Here is a 25,484-nt window from a genome sequence, read left to right on the forward strand (position 1 = left end):
TCTAGGCTATTTTACTAGAATATAGTAGCTATACTAACTACTATACTAGCTATATAAGGAAAAATCAAAAGCCATCCATTTTCTTAGTTTTCTGACAACAGTGCATAAATAGGACTGAAAGGACTAAGAAGAGCTGGCAAATTCATTTTGCGTTTGCCATTTCTGGGTTAGTTATTCCAAGAGGTTTTCCTTGAAAGAGAAGATAGGCCCCTTTAGTTTGAGTCTGAAAGGTCACAAAACTATGCACAACATAGGACCAGGCAAAATACTTGAGATATTTCCTCCTCAAAAATACCAAATAAGATGATGCCTCTGATGGCAAAAAACAAAGGAAGCTCTCACCCTTATAACCAGCTGCATTGGTTTTCCAGTCATTAGCATTCAGATGTCCTGCGCGTGAAGTCCTGACGATAATGTGCTGTATGTCTCTCCAGGTGAGAAATGGACTATGAAAAAGCAGAAAGATAAAGTCATAGATAAGGTATATCTTACCAGAATGCAGGGATGTAAGGTCGTGTAAATGAACAAGTATTTAAATACTCTTCATGAAAAAAGGTAAGTATGATTTATACCAGCCCAGGAATTTCCCTGGGAGCCTGTGTAAAGTCTTAGAAAAACATGCTTCGAGGCTTCAGGAAGACCTCCTGGAATTCAGAGAGCAGCATTCTTCATAATCTGGAATCTAAAGAACCTGTTATTCTGTGAAGCAAGCTATCCATGCTACTGGTGACAAAATAAGGCATTAAAACACTTCTTTAAACTTCTAACGGACAGATTCAAGATGGAGTACACTGACCTTATTATTTAAAGAGGAACAGTAGATCTGATAGTGAATCTAACTCAAAAAACATAGCAACCTTCACTTGACAACACTAACCACTCGCAAATCTGACTTGGGAAATGGAGCTATGTCTCAGAAAGATAGTTTACTTCCACAAACAAAAATCATGGAAGATACTGGAGACAGCCATTCACTGTCCTATCTACCTATTGTTAAACAATAAAAAGTAGTTAAAGAATTTCTGGGGCAGAAAACTTTGATTTCGAGGACACAACATGGTATGTAGTTAAACCAGTCTGTCTCTTATGTAACCTCTGAGTCTGCTTGCATAATGCATAGTCAAAAGATTTTTGTTTTCTTCTCAAGAAACAGCAGTTTGAACGTATCTATAACGAAGATCTAACAGCATAATAACAATGTTCAAACCAATTTCTTCAGCCTCCTATAGGGCCTTCAGTATAGTAACAACTGAACTATTGCCAGATGGAAATTTTCTTTGTACAGTGAACACCTCATATGAAAGAAGTCTACAATTGTTTGCTCATAATTATATTTTTCAGAAACTTTAAACTAAAAAAATAAAAAGAGGGAAAAAAATAAAAAAGGAAGAGACTGGAATGATGTCAGAATGGCAATTCATTTGAAGAACCAAGAGGGATTTTAATTAAAAAAAACAAAACACAAGCCAGTCGAGCAGCCAATATTAAAGCATCTGGAAAAATCACAGAATTAGCCAAATATTTGTAAAACATGTCAAAATTGGACGCTGAGTAAAACGCTGCTTGCAAGCCATACGGGCCTCAGATTCAGACATCATGTCACTGATGTTAACTGACTTACCACTTGATTAATCTCAGAAGAATTAAAGGCTAAAAATCTTGACATTAACAAATACATTCAAGAGAACAGAAGTAAGTTTTCAACAGTAAGGAGGGAGTTCAGGGCAAGTGGCCTCTTGAACTGGGGGATGGGGTCGGGGAGCGGTGTGTTCCCCTGGAAATTCATGAGGAATTAGTTCAGGACCTGCTGAGCCACCTGGACACCCACAAGTCCATGGGACCAGATGGGATCCATCCCAGGGTGCTGAGAGAGCTGGCAGCTGAGCTGGCCAAGCCACTCTCCATCATTTTCCAGCAGTCCTGGCTCACTGGAGAGGTCCCAGGAGACTGGAAAATGACCAACGTGGTCCCCATCCACAAGAAGGGTCGGATGGAGGAACCTGGGAACTACAGACCTGTCAGCCTGACCTCAGTGCCAGGGAAACTGATGGAGCAGGTTCTCTTGGGGGCAATAACTGCGCACCTGAGGGATGGCAAAGGGCTCAGGTCCAGCCAGCATGGGTTTAGGAAGGGCAGATCCTGCCTCTCCAACCTGATCTCCTTCTAGGATCAGGTGAGCTGCTTGGTGGATGTGGGGAGGCCTGTGGATGTGGTCTATCTGGACTTCAGCAAGGCCTTTGACACTGTCCCCCACAGCAAATTGCTGGCTAAGCTGTCAGCCCATGGCTTGGATGGCAACACTCTGTGCTGGGTTAGGAACTGGCTGGAGGGCTGAGCCCAGAGAGTGGTGGTGAATGGTGCCACATCCAGCTGGCTGCTGGTCACTAGTGGTGTCCCTCAGGGATCTGTGCTGGGCCCCATCCTCTTTAACATCTTCACAGATGATCTGGATGAGGGCATGGAGTCAGTCATCAGCAAGTTTGCAGATGACACTAAGCTGAGGGCAGATGTGGCTGGGTTGGAGGGCAGAAGGGCTCTGCAGCGGGACCTTGACCGCCTGGACAGATGGGCAGAGTCCAATGGGATGGGGTTCAATAGCTCCAAGTGCAGGGTGCTGCACTTTGGCCACAACAACCCCATGCAGAGATACAGGCTGGGGTCGGAGTGGCTGGAGAGCAGCCAGACAGAGAGGGATCTGGGGGTACTGATTGATACCTGCCTGAACATGAACCAGCAGTGTGCCCAGGTGGCCAAGAGAGCCAGTGGCATCCTGGCCTGCATCAGGAATGGTGTGGTCAGCAGGAGCAGGGAGGTCATTCTGCCCCTGTACTCTGCACTGGTTAGACCACACCTTGAGTACTGTGTTCAGTTCTGGGCCCCCCAGTTTAGGAGGGACATTGAGATGCTTGAATGCGTTCAGAGAAGGGCGACGAGGCTGGTGAGAGGCCTCGAGCACAGCCCTATGAGGAGAGGCTGAGGGAGCTGGGATTGTTTAGCCTGGAGAAGAGGAGGCTCAGGGGTGACCTTATTGCTGTCTACAACTACCTGAGGGGTGGTTGTGGCCAGGAGGAGGTTGCTCTCTTCTCTCAGGTGGCCAGCACCAGAACGAGAGGACACAGCCTCAGGCTGCGCCAGGGGAGATTTAGGCTCGAGGTGAGGAGAAAGTTCTTCACTGAGAGAGTCATTGGACACTGGAATGGGCTGCCTGGGGGGGTGGTGGAGTCACCATCCCTGGAGCTGTTCAAGGCAAGGTTGGACATGGCACTTGATGCCATGGTCTAGCCTTGAGCTCTGTGGTAAAGGGTTGGACTTGATGATCTGTGAGGTCTCTTGCAACCCTGGTGATACTGTGATACTGTGATACTGTGTAATTGTTTGATAGTTCATTGAATTTAATAAAACAGGCAATTTAGTTCCAGAGGTTTTTGTTTTCAGCATCTCATCTGAAATTGCCCTGGCATTACACATACCAGACAATACTCAAAATCAATCAAGAATTAACAGAAGTACAAACATTTGCATACAAAATAGCTTGTACAATAGCCAAAAATTAATGAACGTTGTGTCCTTAACCAATAGTTATTCTCTAAGGCACAGCCCTCTTCTTTCAGGCTTCTCTAAATGTTTATGAAATGAGTTTAGGGAGGAAAAATTAAATAGGATAAATATATTATATTATATCATATTATATTACAGAAATACTTATTCGAGATTTAACTCTATCTTTAATCATGCTACTTAGAAATAGAAGACAACTTTTGACCAAATCTGATTTCTTCATTCCACAAGTACTCTCCCTAGTGACAATTGGGATGATGATAATCCTGAAAATAGGAATCAGTTTAGGCTCTACCCTTTTACCTAATGATACTGTGTCAAAAAAAAAAAAATTATTCAGGAAAAATAACTGGTGCAAGAGACACTACTAAGAAAAATATCACTAAATGCAATAAACAAATAGGTGAAACACTGATTTATTTTTTTCAGCAAAACTGTAGTTATCAAAAGCTAATAACGATTGCTACATTATCTTTACAACCAGCAATCGGAATGTCATATAGATGGCCTGTCTGAAAAAAAAATGTTGCCAAAATAGCAAAGTCTGGTGAGAACTTTATTCCAAATAATCAAGGAAAAACACCTTAACACAGGGTGGATTAAGAAGAGCATCATCATTTAATTTGGAAGTACCAAATACACTCCTTGGGAAATTTTGGCTATATGAGAGCAGATAATGATATTCGCTGCTACTAGAAAGAATCTTTGTGCTCTAGAACATCTTGTAGAGCAGCAGAAGATAATTTTCATCACTAACTCCTGCACAAAGCCACCACTAAGGACTTTACAATAAAATGATTAACAAAATGTAAGAAATAACCATGTGGTTTATTTGCATGCTCCCATTGCTCACAAATCAACTGAATTGTCCACTGAGATCTACAACTTACCACCTGTCCTAGTAGCTTCAAATATACAGCCCCATGGACATTAGCTAATACTCCATGGACATGGAATAATACAATATTGTATTCCATGGACATGGAATACATGAGCTTAAGTGTCCTGATACTTTTCAAATCCACTGTATAAAGACACACAGGATCTGTCCACTTCAACAGTCATTAAGTAACTTCTGTGCATTACCCCTATTTTAAACATTAATCTTAACATTTCTACACTCAGATTCTGCAATAAGAAAATTTTATATTCAAAGGTATGCTTTTCCAGACATTTTTTCACCATCATCTGTAGAACATCATCTTTGTCAAGTGTATGTCTGGCTATACTTTCTGTCATTCAATCTATATTGGTGCAGCACCCCCATGGTTCCTGCAATGAATCCTTCATGAGTCAGTGTTGGAAGGATTTTGCATTGGGTACAACCACTTTTTTGGACTGTCTTCATACTGTTTTTTTAGAACACACATTAGTTGTGATACAACATGAGAGGTATATATGGTAAGACAGACAGACATATTCCACCATTACATTCACCATCAATGGTGTTCTGGTATAGCTGTGTCAAACCTGCAGTGCACACAGAGGTGCTAAATTCCAGAGCCTATAGAGTATCTTTTTTTCCTCAGAAATAGAAAATTCTACCAAAAAAGACAGTGAATGGCCCAACTGCAGGTTGAAAATTATGGCTTTTTGACAAGAAATACCTGGAGAGAGAGGTCCATGAAGCACATCCTTTATTCCTCCTCTAGAGGAAGAACGAAATGGGATTGTCCCAAAGACAATGTGGACAGTCTGCTGGGGGCCAACACCATGGAGACAACAGCAACAAAAACCTTACAACAGTTGCCAGTTTTAGAACCAGCTGTGACTCTGCATGTGGGCAAGCCTTACATTATCTTAGGTAAATGCAGGCTGTTATGGTTAGCATGGTACTCAGGCTATTGTCTTGACCTATCTGTCAAGTCCTATGACACCAATCATCTTTAATACAATTGAACTATGACACTGTAGTGCAAGGAAATCTCAAAATGAAGATTGCAAGGAAATTGCAATCCAGTTCTTCTCCTGCTCTATGAAGCACATTAAAGATGTATATTAGAAACAAAATCTTGCAGTTGAAAAAACACTTTTAAGACAAAAAAATGTTGTGTTTTTTCATTTACTCTGAACTTTTCTGGTAAGTGAAATAGACTATGAAGCTCTACTATCCATACTTTTTACTACTGAGAAACTTAATCCATTAGAAAAAAAAGACTTGTGTCATCATAGAGAAGATGAGAATTTTTATTCTGCATACAACTTTAGTATCTGTTCATAGTAGCTCAACATCATCCCAAAATTTTCTTCAGCATTCAAGAAGAGACAACCCTAAGGGGAACCATGCAAAAGGTGACCTACAGTACAGCCTGTGGAGTGCAGCATATCTGGGCAGCACTGTGAGGGTACTGTAAGACATAGTGAGGATGTCATACATCATTTAGCAGAAACTACTTGTGCTCAACATCCTTCAAGTTATCTCAGCACTGAGAACTCCACTGTCATTTTCACAGTGTCAGCCTTTCTGGATGCCAAATAAGCATGCAGACCTTTCCTTGCCCTTTGAAGGGTATGTGAATTACTACAAAAAAGTTTCCAAAGCACTTTGAGATCCCTGGATAAAGGGGTTGAGTGAGGAAGATTTTTCCATATGCTTAATTTCTTGGGGTTTTTTTTTTTGTTTGTTTTGTTTTGTTTTGTTTTGTTTTGTTTTGTTTTGTTTTGTTTTGTTTTGTTTTGTTTTCCCCCGAGTATAGTCAGATCTTACTTTGCTTCCAGTGCCAGGGCAATGATGCCTGCAGCCATAGGTGCAGAGGCTGAGGTTCCAGTATGGCTGTCTGTGCAACGCTGTCTCAGGTCTGTGGTGATCTGTAAAAAATTCAACGTGTGAAATTTAGAACACAGCTTCAGAAATCAGAACAAGTTTCATTTGTTTGAATGAGTCACATGTATGTGGGGGCTATGCCCTTCTTTCATTGCAAAGAAAGGAAAAAATAAGGTGCCTGAATACATAACATTAGATGTTTGAACTTGAGGTAATTTGTGAACTTGCCTGCTGCACTGCACTGAAAACACAAGTTAGTGTGCATTTTTTTTCTGACATGATAAACAAAAAGTAAAATACGTAGAGGGTTTTAAAACTGCACAGTCAGAACTCTGCCCTTCAATTTGCACTACAGAGCACTTTCCATCCAGGGATCTCAAAGTGCTTTGCAAACAGGAACAAACGAAGTCTTAAGGTGCTCTCCATATACAGACTGATTTTAGACACTATGATAGAGGTATGGAAGGGTTAATTAGGTTGCCTGAAGTCACACTAGAAATACCTGACAGAACAGAAGACTATTTGGCTCCCACTAAGTACCATTTCTAATCCTTCCATCATTGCCCTATGCAATAATTCACATGAAATTAAAAAACAATTAATTAGAAAATCCTGATGTAATCTCAAATTTGCATAGTCATCACCAGCCAGTTAGTTATTTGCGGCTTTAAATTCTTACATGTTGCTTAATTATTTCCTGCATGTTTTTATATGTAATCTTAAGTGGATGTACAAACTGTAAAGTGCCACTAGATGCACAGTCTTCCAATTAGTGTTCCTATCTCCCAATGAATTTTAGGCAGATTCTTTCTCTAAGACAGTAAATCACACACAAAAATGTGTTTATTCTAAGTTTCACTTCTTTCAAGCTAAGTTAATGCAAAATGATTATAATCTATACTCTTCCCCAGAGAGTTCCAAGTAAGAGCAAAGAAGGAGACACAAGAAGTCAGTAGACCACTAAGTAACAGATACAAAACTGAAACTTCTACAAGCTGAAAAAGATGGCTTAAAGCATCCTTATGTCATATCCTTAAAGCAGTGAACTTAACAAAGGCCAGACTTCTTGAATGATGAAATCTAGACATTATCTTTCTTTCCCTATAATTAATATCCTTCATAAAGGCACATCACAGAATAACAGAATGTTAGGGGTGGGAAGTGGCCTTGAAAGATCATCCAGTCCTACCCCCTGTCAGAGAAGGATCATCTACACCAGATCACAAAGGAATGCATCCAGGTGGATCTCGAGTATCTCCAGAGAGGAAGACACTGCAACCTCCCTAGGCAGCCTGTTCCAGTGTTCCATCACCCTCACAGTGAAAAAATTCCTCCTTGGGTTCACATGGAACCTCCTATGCCTCAACTTCCACCCACTGGACCTTGTCCTGTCACTGGGCATCACTGAGAAGAGCCTGGCTCCATCCTCCTGGCACTCATCATTGACGCATTTATAAACATTAATGAGGTCCCCACTCAGTCTTGTCTTCTACAAGCTAAAGAGCCTCTGTTCCTTCAGTCTCCCCTCCTAAGAAAGATGTTCCACTTCCTTAATCCTTTTTGTGGCCCTGCACTTGACTCTCTCAAGCAGTTCTGTGCCCTTGAACTGAGTGGCCCAGAACTGGACACAATATTCCAGATGTGGCCTCATCAGGGCAGAGCAGAGGGGGGAGGAGAACCTTTCTCGACTTACTAACCACACCCCTTCTAATACACCCTAGAGTGGGGTAACATCTTGTTACATAATTTATCTGTCATCAGCTTTAGGTTGAATTGCATAAACAAAATGTTCATATACTTTATCTCTTTCCTCCCTACTGGCTGTATGTTGAGACAATGATAACTAATGAGTTGGGAAAATCTCTATGCATGCAAATTCTGTAAGTGCCCTGACAAGAAAAGAAGGTAGGAGCAGCCCTTATGCTACATTGATTGTGTGTAAACGCAAGTAGTGATTCTTTAGGTGTGATTAATGTGTTCAAGGACTGCAGGATGACAAGCACCTGAACACAGACACACAGGATTCAGGTCTCCCACTGGGAAAGACACAGTTCAGTACTGGGGTGAAGAGTCAAAGCAGGGCTAGGAAAAAGAGAGGGTAGGAAAAGGGACTGATACATGCTTGTCTCTTTTGTAGCCTGGTACCTTGCCCCCTGCAAAAAAGTGGTGCAGTAAGTATTTTCCTCAGGGGACCAGAGGGTAGGAAAACTTACAGGAGGCCAGGCAGGGAGAAGTGCCCTCATAGCTGCTTTTCCTTAACAGACAGCCTCTTTCAGTACAGTGAAAAGCACATTACATTGTGCTGTGTCTATCACTATTTGAAAGAACATGCTTCCAGGGAGTCTTTTTTGTCCTGTGTTATCCTGTAGTATAAGTATATCCTATAGATATCAAGCACAATAAACCACGACAACTGTTTTTTTGCCAACATCTCCACATTCTAAGTGGATGCTGTGGCACTAGTTTTAATTACAGACCCTTACCTGTCTCCTGCACTCAGCAAACATTTCAGCAGAAGACGTGCAGTGAAACCTTCATAAGTGGAAATCCCCTTTGAGCTACTTCAAAGGAAAGTAACTGACAGGAGCTGGTATGCTTGGCTGTAAAATGTCTCCAAGATCTAAGTCACGTTTTTCAGCACTACAGATTCACTGTCAAAGAACTGGTGCATCCACCCTGAGAAAATGAGTGCAGGACTACCAATGGGCAAGTAAATCTCAAGAAGGAAACTGCTGTCCAAAATTCTTGAATCATATGAGGCCAATATAATTATTTGCAACAAAAGGGCACAATATTTGGCGGCACCATGAACCTGTCATTGGTGTACATTAGCTCTTGTTCTGATCAATAGGGTGGGGAGAAGGAGAAAGCTTTGAATCTGTTGCTGAGTACAACACACACTCAACCTATCAAGTGTTGATCTATGAAGATGCTGATTCAGCATCCCAAGAGAAGTCTTAGGCACTACTTCCAGTGCTGTGTGTTATATCCCTCTCTAAATTTTCTGGATCTTGCAGATTTTACTGAAGATGATGACTATATTTCTGGTATAGACCTAGTTTAATCAACTTGAAATTAGTAACCTAGGGCAGACATCTTGACGAAAGTCAGACAAAACCTACACGATTGCACTGTAATACTTCCCATATGCAGAAGTCAAATCATCTTCAGAAACCCCAGAAATTTATTAAAGAAAAACTCTACAGGCACTGTAATATTTCTACAGTAACAACCTACTCGAAGAATTAAGGAGATGTCATCCCTCTATAGTCATTATTAAGGCTGCATCATCATTTTTCCCATAGTTTCACCAACTTGAAGGTTAATTATGAAAGTAAAAAAAAAGCAGATTTCCCTTAGCAGAGAATATGCTCAATCTTCCTCTCTCAAGCCTCTACATTTCTTGCTATTTCATAATTTATGACATGAGCTTTCTGAATTGCCTGAACCATTTTTTCCTTTCTCCCACAGTTCTTCAGCATATGTTAATTTCTATGAACTTGTACCCCTATAAGTGATGAGAGTTTAACAAAAAAATACTGTTCATTCTCACATCTTTTGTGTATCTGTATCTACCCAAAAAGGTAGATACACAAAGGTATCAAAGGTGCCACAATGTGTGTATCTTCATATCCTAAAGCATTTCTGAAAAAGAGCATGGGTTTGTTCATATCTTCATAGATGATCTGGATGAGGGCATGGAGTCAGTCATCAGCAAGTTTGCAGATGACACCAAGCTGGGGGCAGATGTGACTGGGTTGGAGGGCAGAAGGGCTCTGCAGCGGGACCTTGACCGCCTGGACAGATGGGCAGAGTCCAATGGGATGGGGTTCAATAGCTCCAAGTGCAGGGTGCTGCACTTTGGCCACAACAACCCCATGCAGAGATACAGGCTGGGGTCAGAGTGGCTGGAGAGCAGCCAGACAGGCTCTGGGGGTACTGATTGATACCCGCCTGAACATGAGCCAGCAGTGTGCCCAGGTGGCCAAGAGAGCCAGTGGCATCCTGGCCTGCATCAGGAATGGTGTGGTCAGCAGGAGCAGGGAGGTCATTCTGCCCCTGTACTCGGCACTGGTTAGACCACACCTTGACCACTGTGTTCAGTTCTGGGCCCCCCAGTTTAGGAGGGACATTGAGATGCTTGAGTGTGTCCAGAGAAGGGCGACGAGGCTGGTGAGAGGCCTTGAGCACAGCCCTATGAGGAGAGGCTGAGGGAGCTGGGATTGTTTAGCCTGGAGAAGAGGAGGCTCAGGGGAGACCTTATTGCTGTCTACAACTACCTGAGGGGTGGTTGTGGCCAGGAGGAGGTTGCTCTCTTCTCTCAGGTGGCCAGCACCAGAACAAGAGGACACAGCCTCAGGCTGCGCCAGGGGAGATTTAGGCTGGAGGTGAGGAGAAAGTTCTTCACTGAGAGAGTCATTGGACACTGGAATGGGCTGCCCGGGGAGGTGGTGGAGTCGCAGTCCCTGGGGCTGTTCAAGGCAAGGTTGGACGTGGCACTTGGTGCCATGGTCTAGCCTTGAGCTCTGTGGTAAAGGGTTGGACTTGATGATCTGTGAGGTCTCTTCCAACCCTGATGATACTGTGATACTGTGATATTTTAAGGACTATCAACAAATGTTGAGGCACTTTGTTCTTAAATTCTACTTAGAGTAGAAGCTAATCAGCACAACAGAAATATATCTTATAAGAAAAATAAACAGCAGATGAATTAGCATTTTCTTAGAAAATGAAGAGATAGGTAGAACAGGACATGGTTAAGTCATGTAATAGGTTTATAAATTATATCTGTGAAGGCATTTCATATGTAATTTCCTTAGGCTTTTAAGAAACAAGTTGAAAAAGGGAATGAAAAGAAATGTGATTCATTTGTACCACCTGTTTGATAAATGATTGGTCCATATAGATGACTGTATTAGGTGGTGCTTAACCTATCCTAGACAAATGGTCTGGAGTGGGGAAGCTGTCTTCCAGTATTGTTCTACAGTATTCAATAGAAGAGAATAAAATAATACAGAAAAACTACCTTGGCAACTCTGTATGGTTAGCCACTACTTCCATCTCACTCTGCTGCAAGAGGTAATCTCTATAAAGAAGTATATTTTTTATGGTCTTTTCTACTGTTGATTTGCCTTTGTCTCAAAGTGTGAGTTTCTATGTCGATATACATGGTGGTCCCTTGCAACTGCTCATAAAAAACACCCATAAGAATCACAAAATCACAGAATCAACCAGGTTGGAAGAGACCTCCAAGATCATCCACTCCAACCTAGCACCCAGCCCTGTCCAATCAACTAGACCATGGCACTAAGTGCCTCATCCAGGCTTGTCTTGAACACCTTCAGGGACGACAACTCCACCACCTCCCTGGGCACCCCATTTCAATGGCAAATCACTCTCTCTGAGAAGAATTTCCACCTTGAGGTATAGGCATCATTCGAGACTGTGTCAGAGGCCAATGGGATGGGGTTCAATAGCTCCAAGTGCAGGGTGCTGCACTTTGGCCACAACAACCCCATGCAGAGATACAGGCTGGGGTCGGAGTGGCTGGAGAGCAGCCAGACAGAGAGGGATCTGGGGGTGCTGATTGATACCCGCCTGAACATGAGCCAGCAGTGTGCCCAGGTGGCCAAGAGAGCCAGTGGCATCCTGGCCTGCATCAGGAATGGTGTGGTCAGCAGGAGCAGGGAGGTCATTCTGCCCCTGTACTCTGCACTGGTCAGACCACACCTCGAGTACTGCGTTCAGTTCTGGGCCCCCCAGTTTAGGAAGGACACTGAGATGCTTGAGCGTGTCCAGAGAAGTGCGACGAGGCTGGGGAGAGGCCTCGAGCACAAGCCCTACGAGGAGAGGCTGAGGGAGCTGGGGTTGTTTAGCCTGGAGAAGAGGAGGCTTAGGGGTGACCTTATTGCTGTCTACAACTACCTGAAGGGTGGTTGTGGCCAGGAGGAGGTTGCTCTCTTCTCTCAGGTGGCCAGCTCCAGAACAAGAGGACACAGCCTCAGGCTGCGCCAGGGGAAATTTCGGCTCGAGGTGAGGAGAAAGTTCTTCACTGAGAGAGTCATTGGGCACTGGAATGGGCTGCCCGGGGAGGTGGTGGAGTCGTCGTCCCTGGGGCACTTCAAGGCAAGGTTGGATGTGGCACTTGGTGCCATGGTCTAGCCTTGGGCACTGTGGTAAAGGGTTGGACTTGATGATCTGTGAGGTCTCTTCCAACCTTGGTGATACTGTGATACTGTGATACTGTGATACTGTGCCCTTGTTCTGTTGTTGGTTGCAACAGATTGACTCCCACCTGGCTACTTCCTCCCTTGCCTCATCCAGTCTTTTCTTGAACTCCTCCAGGGACAGTGACCTCGCCACCTCCCTGGGCAGCACAGAAGGTGTATGTCTAACTGCATCAGTGAAATGGGCAAGTTAATACATCCAGAGGTGGGAAACTCAGTCCGTAATGTGCTAACAGTTTCTGTGGTAGGATTTAACAGTCAAGCACACTTGGGAGTACCTTCCCAGAGCACAAAGGAACACATATGAAATCAAGCATCAGTATGTTTCACTGTAATTGCTAGCTCAAATTATTTCAGGACAGGGTTTGTTTCCACTTACTTCAGTTCAGTGCCAGTAAAAAAAGCTTTATGTTTGTGTGGATGAAATGATATTCTAAAAGAATAAAAAAGATCTCTAAACTAGAAAGTCTTCTAAAATTATGTTACACCCTATATTTGTAACAAGCAATTATAAAAATACTTATTACTGAAAAGAGGAAAAAAAGTCTCTTGTGTGACTATAAAAGTGAGGGTCTTATATTAGTTCATATCAAAACCAAAACATTTTACCAGAGTATTTTTGTCCACACCACGAGCGCCTAACACGCGTTACTTTTTGTTCGTCTACCTTATAATGCATTCTGCGATATTTGGAAAACAGAAAAGAAGATATGGAACTGAAAAACTGCAAGGAAAAACATGAAGGAATTGTGGAACACGTTACTATATATTTCTAACTATTCACTGTTCCTTAATTGTGGATAGGTATTTCTGGACTACAGAATTCCAGAATGTCACAATATTGGATTTTGTTCCAAGTTACATGACAAAAACCTAGAAGGGGTTCATTTGATTTGGACTGTAAATGCCACACTGCGTCACTTCTTCCTGATTTACTGCAGTAGTACTTTTGTTTCCTATTTTGAAAAATAGGAGTCTCACTGCAACAAACCAAATCACCAAATGTACCTTTATCAAATACTGTAACTCCTCTCATGTAATGGCATGAAGTTGAGTCATTCATAGCTAATTTGTACACTGCATACAAATCCATATGCACAATAGAACTTGAAGAATTTAAACTGAATAATAACCTATTTGTTATCTATTGACATTTCCACCTTTAATCTTACTGCAAGTTCTAACATTTTTCATAGAATCACAAAATCCTTTTGGCTGGAAAAGACCTGTAAGATCATTGAGTCCAAGCTTTGTGGAAAGATGAAGACAATGTCTGACTCTAAAACACATCTGAGATATGATGTAGTGAAAAGGATGTGTAGCACAACGATGAAAACAAACACGTTTTTTCTAGACTTTCAGCAATTCAGAGCAGCTGAAAAACTCTGTCCTCAAAATTTTCAGTTCTATCTTCAGACAGATGTCTTTCCAAGGTAGAAAAGGTTTGATGGGTATTTAGGAGGACTGATTTTTAGCAGAGAAGTTGTAAAAGAGAATAGCTATATGATCATTATTGCCCTCAATGTCAGGCTATGAACAAGGCAGTCAAGCAGTCGGAGAGCAATGTCCTTATTTCCATGTGTGAGCTTGTTGAGAGGACCACTTAATACCCAGTCTGAAAAGCTGGGTTCATGATTTCATGCCATTTCTCAGCAAGTAACAGAAGTGTCAGTAGTAAACCCAGCAGGCAGCTGTGTTTCTGAAGCCTCATACTAAAACAGTACAAAAAAAACCCAATCTCAGAGGGAATATTTATGCTCTGATATCCAAGCACTTGAGATCAGCAAATGCAACATGCAACACCAAACATGCAAAATCAAAGTTGCTTTGCACAGAAGTAGTTGAGAGTAAATGAAGTTCTAGTAAACAAAGGATCAATAAATAGATTTGGGTTAATTCTCATGGCTCTTCAGTACTCTTATGCTTTTATCATTCACAGTGCAAAATTATATGCTCTGTAGGAATAACCTGAAGTTTATACAAGCAACCAGTCTGCTCCCCACAGAATGGAGCATCTGATTAGTAAAAGCAGCCAGTGTTGACAAACAGATTTCAATTATGAGCTACTTTTACTTAACTCTGATAGCCCTCTTCAGTGGAGACTCCACACTGAGGGCATTTTTAAAGAGGCATGTTTTTAAATTTTTTAAAGAATGCTTATGTGAAATCTCTTCACTATTTCCTTAATGGACAATTATGAGATAACTTATGGTTGGTAACTATATGTATAAAGAAATAACCTCTCCTTTGTAAAGTATGTATTTCACAAATCTTACAATAAGACACAAAACTGCAAGTATCAGCCCAGTGCATAATTTCCAGAAGTGATGTGATATTATCTGTATTTCATGCAGGCATTTCACTTGATTGAAAAAAAAAAAACCAAGCCAAAACATGGATATGCTGCTCGAAAACCTCAAATATTGACAAAAGAAGAAGTAATAAATAAATAAAAAGACAATGTGGATAGCAATGAATAAAAACTAGAAGATAGAAGGCCCGTGGATATGGTAAGGAGAACAAAAGGTCAAATGGTGAAGCCCCTGAGAACAGAATAAAGTATAAGGATGTTTTATTTTCAAGTATGTCAGAAGCAAAAAAAATCCTCCAAGCCAAAACTGTTTTAATTGTCCAGAAATAATATAATAGCGAATAGCAGTGTGCAGCAAATGGCTATTTCACTGAATGTTCCCTTTTGGAAAAAGAATCTAAATTAAGGTTTCAGAGCATATAGAGATGATAAATCATCTTACTATTTATAGCTAGTTTAAATAACAAGTTTAAATAAGAAAGTTTGGAAGCACCAAAGACTTTTACAAGGGCTGGAAAGGGAACATGTTAAACTGCACTGTTGATTTTAGCAAGTTTGAACACTGGAGAAGTTTCAGAAGATTGAAAGAAAACCCACAGAGCATTAATATTTTGAAAGGGTAAGCACTATTTTCCTACTAGTTTAATCTATTTGTCAAGTTTTTATGTAGTGCTCAGAACTAGGACATGTGCAAAGATACAAGATTTAATCGAATTGCCAATAAATTAATTAACTAGTAGTATATTCAAGAGTAGACAATATAAGCTGCTGGAAAAGGTGGCTTGTCAAAGCACTGTGGGATTGTTTTTCTGGCCAGCACTGTGGATGAAAGTAGTAAACTCAGGATTCCATAAGACACAGAATGTAATTACTTCATGTTAAGAAAAGAAATAGTAAAAAGAATTAATCTTTTTGAAAAAAATAAGATATTAAAAATATACATGATACATAATACATAATGCACAGATTTTAAACGAGATAATTTTGAGATCTCAAAATCTAAGCATATGTAAGAAACTAGATATACAGGAGCAGAAAAAATAGATATATGCTTGTAACATATATAAGAAATGAATCTTAGTTCTAATCAGGCCTTAGTATGATCTAATGCTTTTACCCAAGACCTGTAAGAAAACTGAATACTGTACTTAGAGAAAATTTGGAGAAAGTGATGATGATGTCTAGTGCAGACTGATCACTAAGCCGCTATAGCCAGCGGTAAATGGTGCAACGAGACCATAACTACCCTCATATGTGCCCTTGGACCAACAACTCTGAAAAAGAGGGACAGCAGCTCTGAAAGCATATTGGGTGTCACACAACAATGAACACATTACATGAAGTGAAGCTAACAAGTCTTAGTGAAGCTTAGAGTATAAAGAGAAGGAAGCTGAGCTAGCACTCATGTCTTCCTGTGTATTTGGCACTGGGAGAGGGTTCTTAAGAAAACATGCCTTACACATAAACTTACTTTAAATGAACCTTACTTTAAGTTATTAAGAGGAATTAACTGATCAGGCTATGTGGGCACAGACAAAGAGACAACTAGAGTATTCTTCATACTAGCAATAAAATCCTAGAAATTGAAGCTAGAGGATCTCAGACATCAAATGAGAAATGTGTTAATGGCAATGTGTAATGAAAATCACTTGCCTTAAATTTCAGTGGATTTTCTCACTGTAAGCTGTGAAAGCAAGATTGATGGTACTTTTAAATATCATTGCAAAGCTGACAGCAACTGGCAGATTTGAAGGACTCAGGGAGGTCCTACAGACTCATCTAAGCAAGAGGTTGGCCTGGGAAACCTTGAGCTTATCTTATATTGCACTAGTCCTCTTTAAATATGAAGCAATTAATGAAGGTCTTCTAAAGGACAACAGAGGGGATTTAATCACAGAAGTCAGAATTGCTAGGCTGTGGAGTAATTTATTTTCTTTATTATTATTTAACAGGGAGAACAAGAAACATGCCATGAAGAGATATATGGTTTCACTGGAGAGAAGCAAGCTAAAAAATGAAAAATTACTGGAACGAAGAAATACCTCAGAACAAGTCTAAAACAAAAATTAGATCATCTTAAAATAAAGAAGAATCCAAGAAGGGATGGCCAGCATCCCAGAATTCTGGAAGACAAGGCAGACAGTATGAAAAAAACATAGCTGCAAGAATTTTTAACTCCTGGTTTAACTCAGTCCACTCTCAGAAGCAAGCCCTGCCCCCAGATGGGAAAGTAACATAAATAAATGGGTTGAGACACAGAATTTAAGGAGATAATACAATGTGCTATTAGGTTGGCCTGTTTCATAGAAAAGCTCAGTAAAGCAGAAGCAGCAGCAGAGACCAGTGATAAAACCACCCTCTCCACCTCCCAAGCCCACAGTGAGCCCAGCCAAAAAGACCAACGTCTTAAAACCAGAAACTGCAAGCAGCAAGACGAAACAAGAAGCCTTTCATGTTCTCCAGCCAGCACTTTAATTTTAAAGCTATCATTATGGCAGCATGGTATTGAATGCTCATCAGCATATCCAATTGACTAAACAACACCCTGGCACCAAGGATATCTGCTAAGGATCAGAAAGAAGGTAATGTTAGATGGGTGCCTAAGAAAACATCTGAGAAAAAAAAAGAGAACAAAATCCCAAACTTTTCTGATCAGGAAGAAGTTAAGATCTGTAAATTGAAGGCTCAAAAAGGAGTAGTATATTGAATACTGGAAAGTATGATGAATGCATTTTGAAAAAGAAGAGACAGCATATCAACAAATTATCAATACGTTATCAGACAGAATTGAAAGCATTTGTTGTTTTCCAGCCAAGCTGCTTTCCATCCAGTGGAAAATGGACACTGGCTGCTTAGAAATGAGGTCAGAAACTATACAGGAAAGGTGAGAACTGAGCTTAATTCTGCTGGCTGGAATAAGCAGCAATATAAGCAACAGCTGACCATCACTGAATTTAAAAAAAGGAATACACTGGAACAAAGTACCATAGAGAGGTAGGTAAGAAAACTGTTAACATCATATGTGTGAAATACAAAAACTGCTGACAACTCAACTAAAATCCAAACAAGAGTATGTTCACACACCTATTGATGGGCTCCAAAATACTGATAATGAAAGAAATTGGTATTGGAGGCAGCGGCAATAGGATCTTTGAAAGCATCAATCAGAGTTGGCAACAACTGAGTGGAAAAACTTGCTAGGAATTGGGTATACCTGTGCTGAATTAGGCTGCACCATACAGAGGCAACGATGCTGGTTTCAACGAGCAGTATGGCAGCTTCTACCAACTAATACACTGGGGCTAAATCAGCTTGCCCGTGCATGAGTTTTTTCTGAATCAATCTCTTAATTAGTATAAATAAGCTCTCTTCCTCCCTGCAGCCACTATACAAAACACAAACCCATATGCATAAAAATACAATTAAAAAAAACATACTATTTTTCTATCATAGGATTCCCCACTGCTGTAAGTTGTAGCTAACGTGGATGCACATTCTTCCAGATACCACGGCTTCTTCCCACTTTCAGCTGTGCTGCTTATGGATATAGTGTAGATGCTGTTGGTGTAGCCATCACAGGAACAGTGGTCTCGACTTCTTCCACCATTTCCAGATGCCCAAACAAAGACTGAACCTAAGCCTCTTCGTCCCTGTTTGGAAACAGCACAAAATATTTCATTAATAATTCTTTCCTCCTTCACCTGCTTAGTGAATAGTCTTTTTTTCCCACAAAAGACATCTGATGAAAGACAAGAGAAACTAGCTCACTGAGAAGAACCTGAAATGAAAACAGGAGTTGGCAGACTTCAGAACTTAGACATAAAAAAACCCCAAACAAATAGAAAATGAGTGGTATGAACACAGTTTTAGAAACCATTTTTATATAGTGTCACACCAGGAATGTGGTATTGAAGATTCAGAGAAACCATTAAAACATCATAGTGGGTTGGAAACTAAATCCCTTTGTAACACATGATACCTTTCACTTATTAGGGAGCCCTCAGCTTTTCTCCTTGGGTTGCCTGGTGGCACTAGGCATCATATATACTGTGATTCAGAGCATCGTTGTTTCACAGACATTATGTATCACAGAATCACAGAGCACTTGAGGTGGGAATGGACCCCAGGACAGTCCAATTCATCTAGCCTACTATGCATGCTAAATGAGCACATAGTATGTAAACAAAATTGGACAGTAAATCTAAACTAATGAACACTAAAGCATCATTTCTGCATGGTATTTCAAGCATATGATTAGTTGGGCAAATTAGTTATGCATACTCATAATTTCAAATATGGACTTAAAATAGATAAACTCACCCTGACATTTTCTCAATATAACAAAGCTACATGGTATAAATATGAATCAAAACATTTTTGGTGGTGCTAGCATTCTTACATAAGAATTGACATGAAAAATGGCCAGTGGTAACCTGTATTGCCGATACATAGGATTTTAGATATATGGATATATGTGTGCTAGTTTGAGCCTAGCTGGGATATTTTGGTGAGAAGAATTAGGCTATAGGCTGTGAAAAGGAAACAATGGTGATGTTTGCTTCAGTCATAGCCTTGCTGAGATGTATAGGAACAAAAACACAAACACAGATAACAGAGTTTGCTCTCTGGCTTTTGGGCTGCACTTCACTTCTCTAACCTGCTGTCTGTGTGACTAATCCTTCTGTTTCCTAATCTCCCTGGCTGATCCTCCAAACTCACCTTAGACGTATGGCAAAGTCTGGGGTAAGGTAGAGGGATGGGAGAAGGTGGAAGGGTGGTTGGGAGTCCCTCCTGGGGACTCAGGTTTCTGGGAGGGCTGTTGTGTTTCTGTATCACTTTTTAACTTGTATATTTCTGTATACTGTAAATTTCTTCTTGTATATTGTTCTAAGCTGTAAAACATAAAGCTTCACTCAACTTGCAGATTGGCTGAGTCTAGTCTGAGTGATTTTCACAAGTGTGGGAGGGTGAATAACACCCAAGCCATCACAGTATGTGTAACTGGGCTTTTCTTTATTTCTAATATTCCATGTCAGTGAATGAAATTTGGATTCATGCAGCTGTATGATGTGCAATAACTATCAGCACTCACTATAAACACTTTGCCATTCAGATAGCAGGGCTCAAAAAAGGACTAGTCTTTGATTAAGCCAAGTTGTGCCACCTTTTCTTACATGACATTCTCTCAAAGCACAGGACATCCATTTTAGTTACAATTATGTTAACTCTCTCTTTTATACCTGATTTGCTTGCAACATATCATGTAGTATCTAAATACATTTTGAGCAGCTCACCCCTATGTATGGGAAATTAACTTTTTGTGCATGAATGGCTTGTTCTTGGGGGCTGTCTGCTTGGAACTGCCTTTTTTTTTTTTTTTTTTTTAAACAGTGTGCAACTGCATACCACAAGAAGCATAGAGGCAGCTCCTGGGCATCTTAAACAACTAGCATTTAATCCAGACACTCAGAGCGTTTTGTGCTAAGTGTAACTGAACCCATATCAATGTAAGACATAAATCCTCACAGTTCACAACCTAGGCTTGAGTTCTTAAACATTCATCTATTTCATTTTGTGAGTTTAATAAAAGTATACTGCTTGGTGACACTCTTTTCTCCAGCAAAACAGGTTAAATATCAAATTCTCCTGGGAAGTGTTTACATAAGGTTATGTCTCTAAAATGCAATTTTTCATTAAAAAAACATTTCAAGCAGAGAAGAAATTGCAGGGTGCCAAGTTAAATGTATTATGAAATCCACATTCTCTAGACGAGATCAGTCTGGCAAACTGGGAAGTGTAATTGTGTCTATTTCTTTCATTTCCATTAGTTAATCTTAGTCACTACACCAAAAAAAAAAAAAAAAAAAAAGGGGAAAAGGGCAGAAAAACATTGATATTAAAAAAAAAAAAAAAAAAGTCAGATATCACACAGAATCATCAGGGTTGGAAGAGACCTCACAGATCATCAAGTCCAACCCTTTACCACAGAGCTCAAGGCTAGACCATGGCACCAAGTGCCACAGATATGTTTTACAGACAACATTTACGAAGTGTTTCGTTTGGGGTTTTTGTTCTGCCCAATATCTTCAACCAGCAAGGTCTGACGCAGAGCCTCTCAAAGCCAGTAGGATGCGTTTTGCAATGTCATGTGGCTGCAACTGGCTTACAAACCACTTATCTTTCATTTAATGGTCTGGTCATCTCCCTTTGCTCATCTTCTTATTTCTCCATTTTGGTAATAACTGATGAGACAGATGACAACAAGGGTAATGGACAGCTTATTACATGAATATTTACTGACTCACTATCACAGCAGATCAGAAATTACATCCTTCTGCATGTCTATGGAGAATGCGTCAGAGGACTACACTGGAAAAAAAAAAGGTTGATTCTCTACTTTTTGATGTGCTCCTGCTTTACTTTAACTAGTTTTGTTTTGGTTTTCATCCCATCAACTCTCTCAATTAGATCATGGATCCCAGCACTTTCATCTTGTGACTCCTTGATGGTCATTTTTGGCTTACCCATCAATTCCAACATCTGTTGCAGACTCATGTATTGGTTCCTGTCCGGTCCTACATCACCCTTAAAAAACTTCTCTCCATATTCTCTTTACATATAGACTGAACAATATTAATATATGCTTAGGCAGCCAAAACACACACAGAAAGATGCGTATGGTAGGTATCCAGACCTTCTACATCCAGAACATTTCAAAATATTACTGAATTTTCACAAATTTCTATTTAGACAACTTTACATTTTCCTTCTTCATATTTGTTTCTCAAAAGGACAGTATTATGGAACTATGTTTGGCCAAAACAACATCCCACCTGAAATTTGCAGAAAGTCACCAATACTATCAAGAGAGAAGAAACAAGAAACAGGGTAACCAAACCACTGATCCAAGGAGAAGAAAATTCAATTCCATTTTAACAGTTTGTCTGGATGTCTATCTTCTACTTTTATATATAAAAATTCTATTTTTAAACAAAATTCTACACAATATTTCCATACAGGAAATTATCCTATCAGTAACAGTCTGCATGCCATTCTTCTGCTGCCTTTATCACCTATTTTGTCTGCAAACAGCAGCATAACATTATTTGTCCCGCTCACGCATAGAAAACCTTTTCTTAGCAGAGTAGGACTATATTTTCTGTACATTTTGCAGAACTAACCCTCAAATTACTAGTTCCTTTGTACTGACACTATATTTCTTTATATGGATACTTATTCTGCTGTACTAATAATGAAAAATTAGCTGCAGAGACAGGTATGTGAATACATTTTTGGACACACACAAATTGTAGTCTTGGCGAAAACACACCAATGGATCTTAGAAACTCTGCAATGTAGTATTTTAAACCAATAACAACAATTTATACTCTAATAGTAATGTGGCAGGGCTTAAAAAACAACAGTCATTTGCACCTGAATTTACCTTTCTCTGGTACATTTTTATAAACAGTAAAAAACATTTCTTCAGAACAAATGTCTCCTGCAAATATGCAAAGTACCAACATCTCTTTTACTGCAATTAAAAAAAAAAAAAAAAAAAAGCACCAGGTGCACTGTCTAATTGAAGAGAATATTTTGTAATACATACACAAAGAAAAAAATCCCCATTCCTCTAACACACTGCAATACTGCACATTTAACAGCTCGGCACTTCGTGGAAAACGACAGCATCCCCTTCAATCTAGAAAGCGTGCTAAAAAGATCTTGTTCCTAGAAGCTATTTGGCAAAGTAAATGGCAGCCTTACAAAAAGAAAACAAACAAGCAAACCCCCAAAATAAATCCAACCTGAATAAAATAATGTGTCAAGCAAGCAAGTTCTGGTTTACGTTTACCGCCTACTGTTAAACTACTGTTTGGTTCCCCCTTTCTCCTTGTTTCCTAATATCCTGCTTTAATCCAACAGACACGCTCAGGAAATTATAAACCTGTTAGTAACTACAGTAAGCAAGTAATTAGAGCAAGAGCATCAGCTGTCCAGCTGTACGTGAATGCCATTCCCAACTTGCCTCCTTTAAATACATGAAGTTAAGTAACACTTAAACCCTGATACAAAGTTAAGATAAACACACATGCAGGGCACTCGGTAGCTTTCACTGTTCATCTAAGTCTATTGTTTGTCACCTGCCAGAGGCCCAAGGGTGTCAAGATGAAAAGTCAAGCCTTGAGGTGACAAAGAAACCACATGTCACTTCTTACTCAAAAGTAAAGGTGCATTTACAAACCATATGGGTACAACTTGAGCACACCAGAGTCACTGAACTATACTAGAGGCACAGATCAGAGCAGAATGGGTGTGCAGCAAAGTGCTCACTGCTTACCCCATGATGTAAAAATGCATTAGCACCTCTCCCTCTAGGCACAATGTTGTTTTTGCTCTTCCATTTCCATGACAGCTACGGCTGCCGCTTGGAAATGCTCACTAATATCTAAGACTTGTAATTATCATAGTCACAGTTCGATTTTCTAGCACATTTTCTGGACAAAGCCAGTTGACCGTCAATGAAATTGACTCAGGTCACTGAGAAAAAGGCCCCAAGGCAGAAGTTTCACCTGTAAAAGCACAGCCCAAGAATCCTGAGGCATGGTGACTTTTTTCCTGCTAGTTCCTCCTTTACCTTGGTCAGCAAATTGGAAACAGGGTAAGTGATACAAAAGTGTGTTTGTTTGTTTGTTTGTTTCCCAGTTCAACAGAGTTATCCTGGCAAGAACAAGAATATGTATGAATATGTTCATAATGATATCTGCAGAATTTCTTAACACTATTGAAAGAACATCCCCTACTCCGATGCATGTCCTTGTGTGTACACGTATGAACGGTGTCTCTACAAGTGACAGCCTTAGTGGTACTGGCAGGAATCATTTTAAGGCAGAGGTCTTCACACACTCATCTAAGGACAGCCATCAGCCCCACAGTTTCTGTCTATGAGGTTTAGTTTGAGATAGTAGAGCAAGATTTATTCACACTGTTATACAAAGTTCAGAGTGGACTTTTATTTACTGCTCTGTAAATCAAGCTGCCTTAATCCAGCCTGTGAATCCTGCTATTTTCCTGCTCAGGTATGGAATGCCTTAAAGACTCTCTCTGCCTGTGAAGTGAGTTGCTATCACAAGTGACCAAATCTATCAAGGGGCAGGGAAGAAATTGTGAAGGAGCAGGAAATGCTAGAACCACTGATTTGGAGTAGAGGTACAGGGATTGCAGGCAGGGCATTATCATGATGGAAATCCCACACCTGCATGCAGGAAACACCTCAGGAAAATATAAAATGAAGATAGAAAGGACCCTCTACCGACAAAGCCTGAACATTCAATTTCCTCTATTCTGCCCACTAGTGTTCTAAAATAATTAATGCTTCCAAGAAGAAAAAGTACTGGGAAATAAAATTGATCCCAGCGTGGAAGCTAGAAAAAGCAGACCATGGCATGACCTCTTCCTTAAAATCTCATTCCTGAAGAGGAAATGCTCACAATTGAATGCGCAGAACAGAGGTCAGTACTCCAGAGACCTAAATAACACTACTAAATGGGCACAGTTTGGAGTCCAGCACAGTACAGGCACTGTAGTGCCAGGCACACAGTATTGTGAGAAATGCACCTGTGAGAAGCAGCATCTACTGCATCCAGGTTCCACTGATTACTGTAGTCCCTGGGTCCTGGCAGGGCACAGCTATACTGCACCGAGGCACAGTGGCTAGCCTGCTGACTGGCAGAATTTTGATTTAGAGAAGTAGTATCTACCAGCTCCTGATGAGCTTCTATCAATCCACTTAGCTTCTAATCTGAGAATGAAAGCTAGTCAGATGCATCACACTTAACAAACTCTTCTGTAACATGTACAGTGTTCCCCCACAGAAACAGACATCTCTCCAAAACAGGTAATTGCAAGCTGAGAGTCCAAGCTAGCAATTACTAAGTGTGCCAAACAGCTTCCTTGAGTAATAAAGAAGAAGAACCTTGAGTAAATAAAGAAGAGCAATTTCATGAAGAAATGGAGCTGTTGCTGAGGCCATTAATTCTGCCAAGTGTCCATGCTTTCAGAAAAAATCACATTTGTGCATTAATTCATTAAAAATGTCCACTTATGTTACCCACAAAGAAATGAGTGGTATGCCAAACAGGCATAAAGAAAGACACATGCTTGAGGGAATGTCTAAAAATGGAGTCCTAGGAGAACTAGAAAGTCAAGAAAAGTATTCCCTAGTGCGAGAGCAGGGATACATACATATAGTGTGTATACAATACAAGTATTTGTTACTGCTTACACAACTTATTACCTTTTATTGTTGAAAAGTCAAGATGTTTCTAATAAACTTTTTGGCTACTTCTGAACCAGCTTCTTAATTAAAAAGGGAAAGACAAAATTAATCAGGACAGAAAGAATGGAAAATGTGTTTTAATAGCTTACAGGATACCTTTAGAATACTTAAGTGCAAAAATATTCTAGTGTGTCATAAAAAATACTGTGCTGAACAGCCACAAGCACCTCTGCATTAACCCAGTACTTATTGGTATATATATCAGTGGAACATTTTGACATGCATCCTCGCATTGGGTGTATTTCTTTCTTTACTTTTCACTAGAACAAGAGCTTAAGCAGTTCC

The 25,484-nt window shown here is 40.3% G+C and overlaps 1 protein-coding gene across 2 annotated transcripts in view; it reads right to left on the reverse strand.

The window, feature by feature from the left end:
• The window catches only part of PCSK5 (proprotein convertase subtilisin/kexin type 5), a 325,127-nt gene that overhangs the window by 152,671 nt on the left and 146,972 nt on the right, over nt 1–25,484 (reverse strand). For both annotated transcript variants that reach the window (XM_064176708.1, XM_064176709.1), the window contains exons 8-10: nt 18,298–18,510; nt 6,266–6,366; nt 343–446 (exon numbers count right to left, since the gene is read on the reverse strand). In XM_064176708.1, the coding sequence (XP_064032778.1) occupies nt 343–446; nt 6,266–6,366; nt 18,298–18,510 (418 nt within the window). The remainder of the gene's footprint in view (nt 1–342; nt 447–6,265; nt 6,367–18,297; nt 18,511–25,484) is intronic.

Source organism: Pogoniulus pusillus, chromosome Z (assembly GCF_015220805.1).
Source record: "Pogoniulus pusillus isolate bPogPus1 chromosome Z, bPogPus1.pri, whole genome shotgun sequence".
Taxonomy (NCBI): domain Eukaryota; kingdom Metazoa; phylum Chordata; class Aves; order Piciformes; family Lybiidae; genus Pogoniulus; species Pogoniulus pusillus.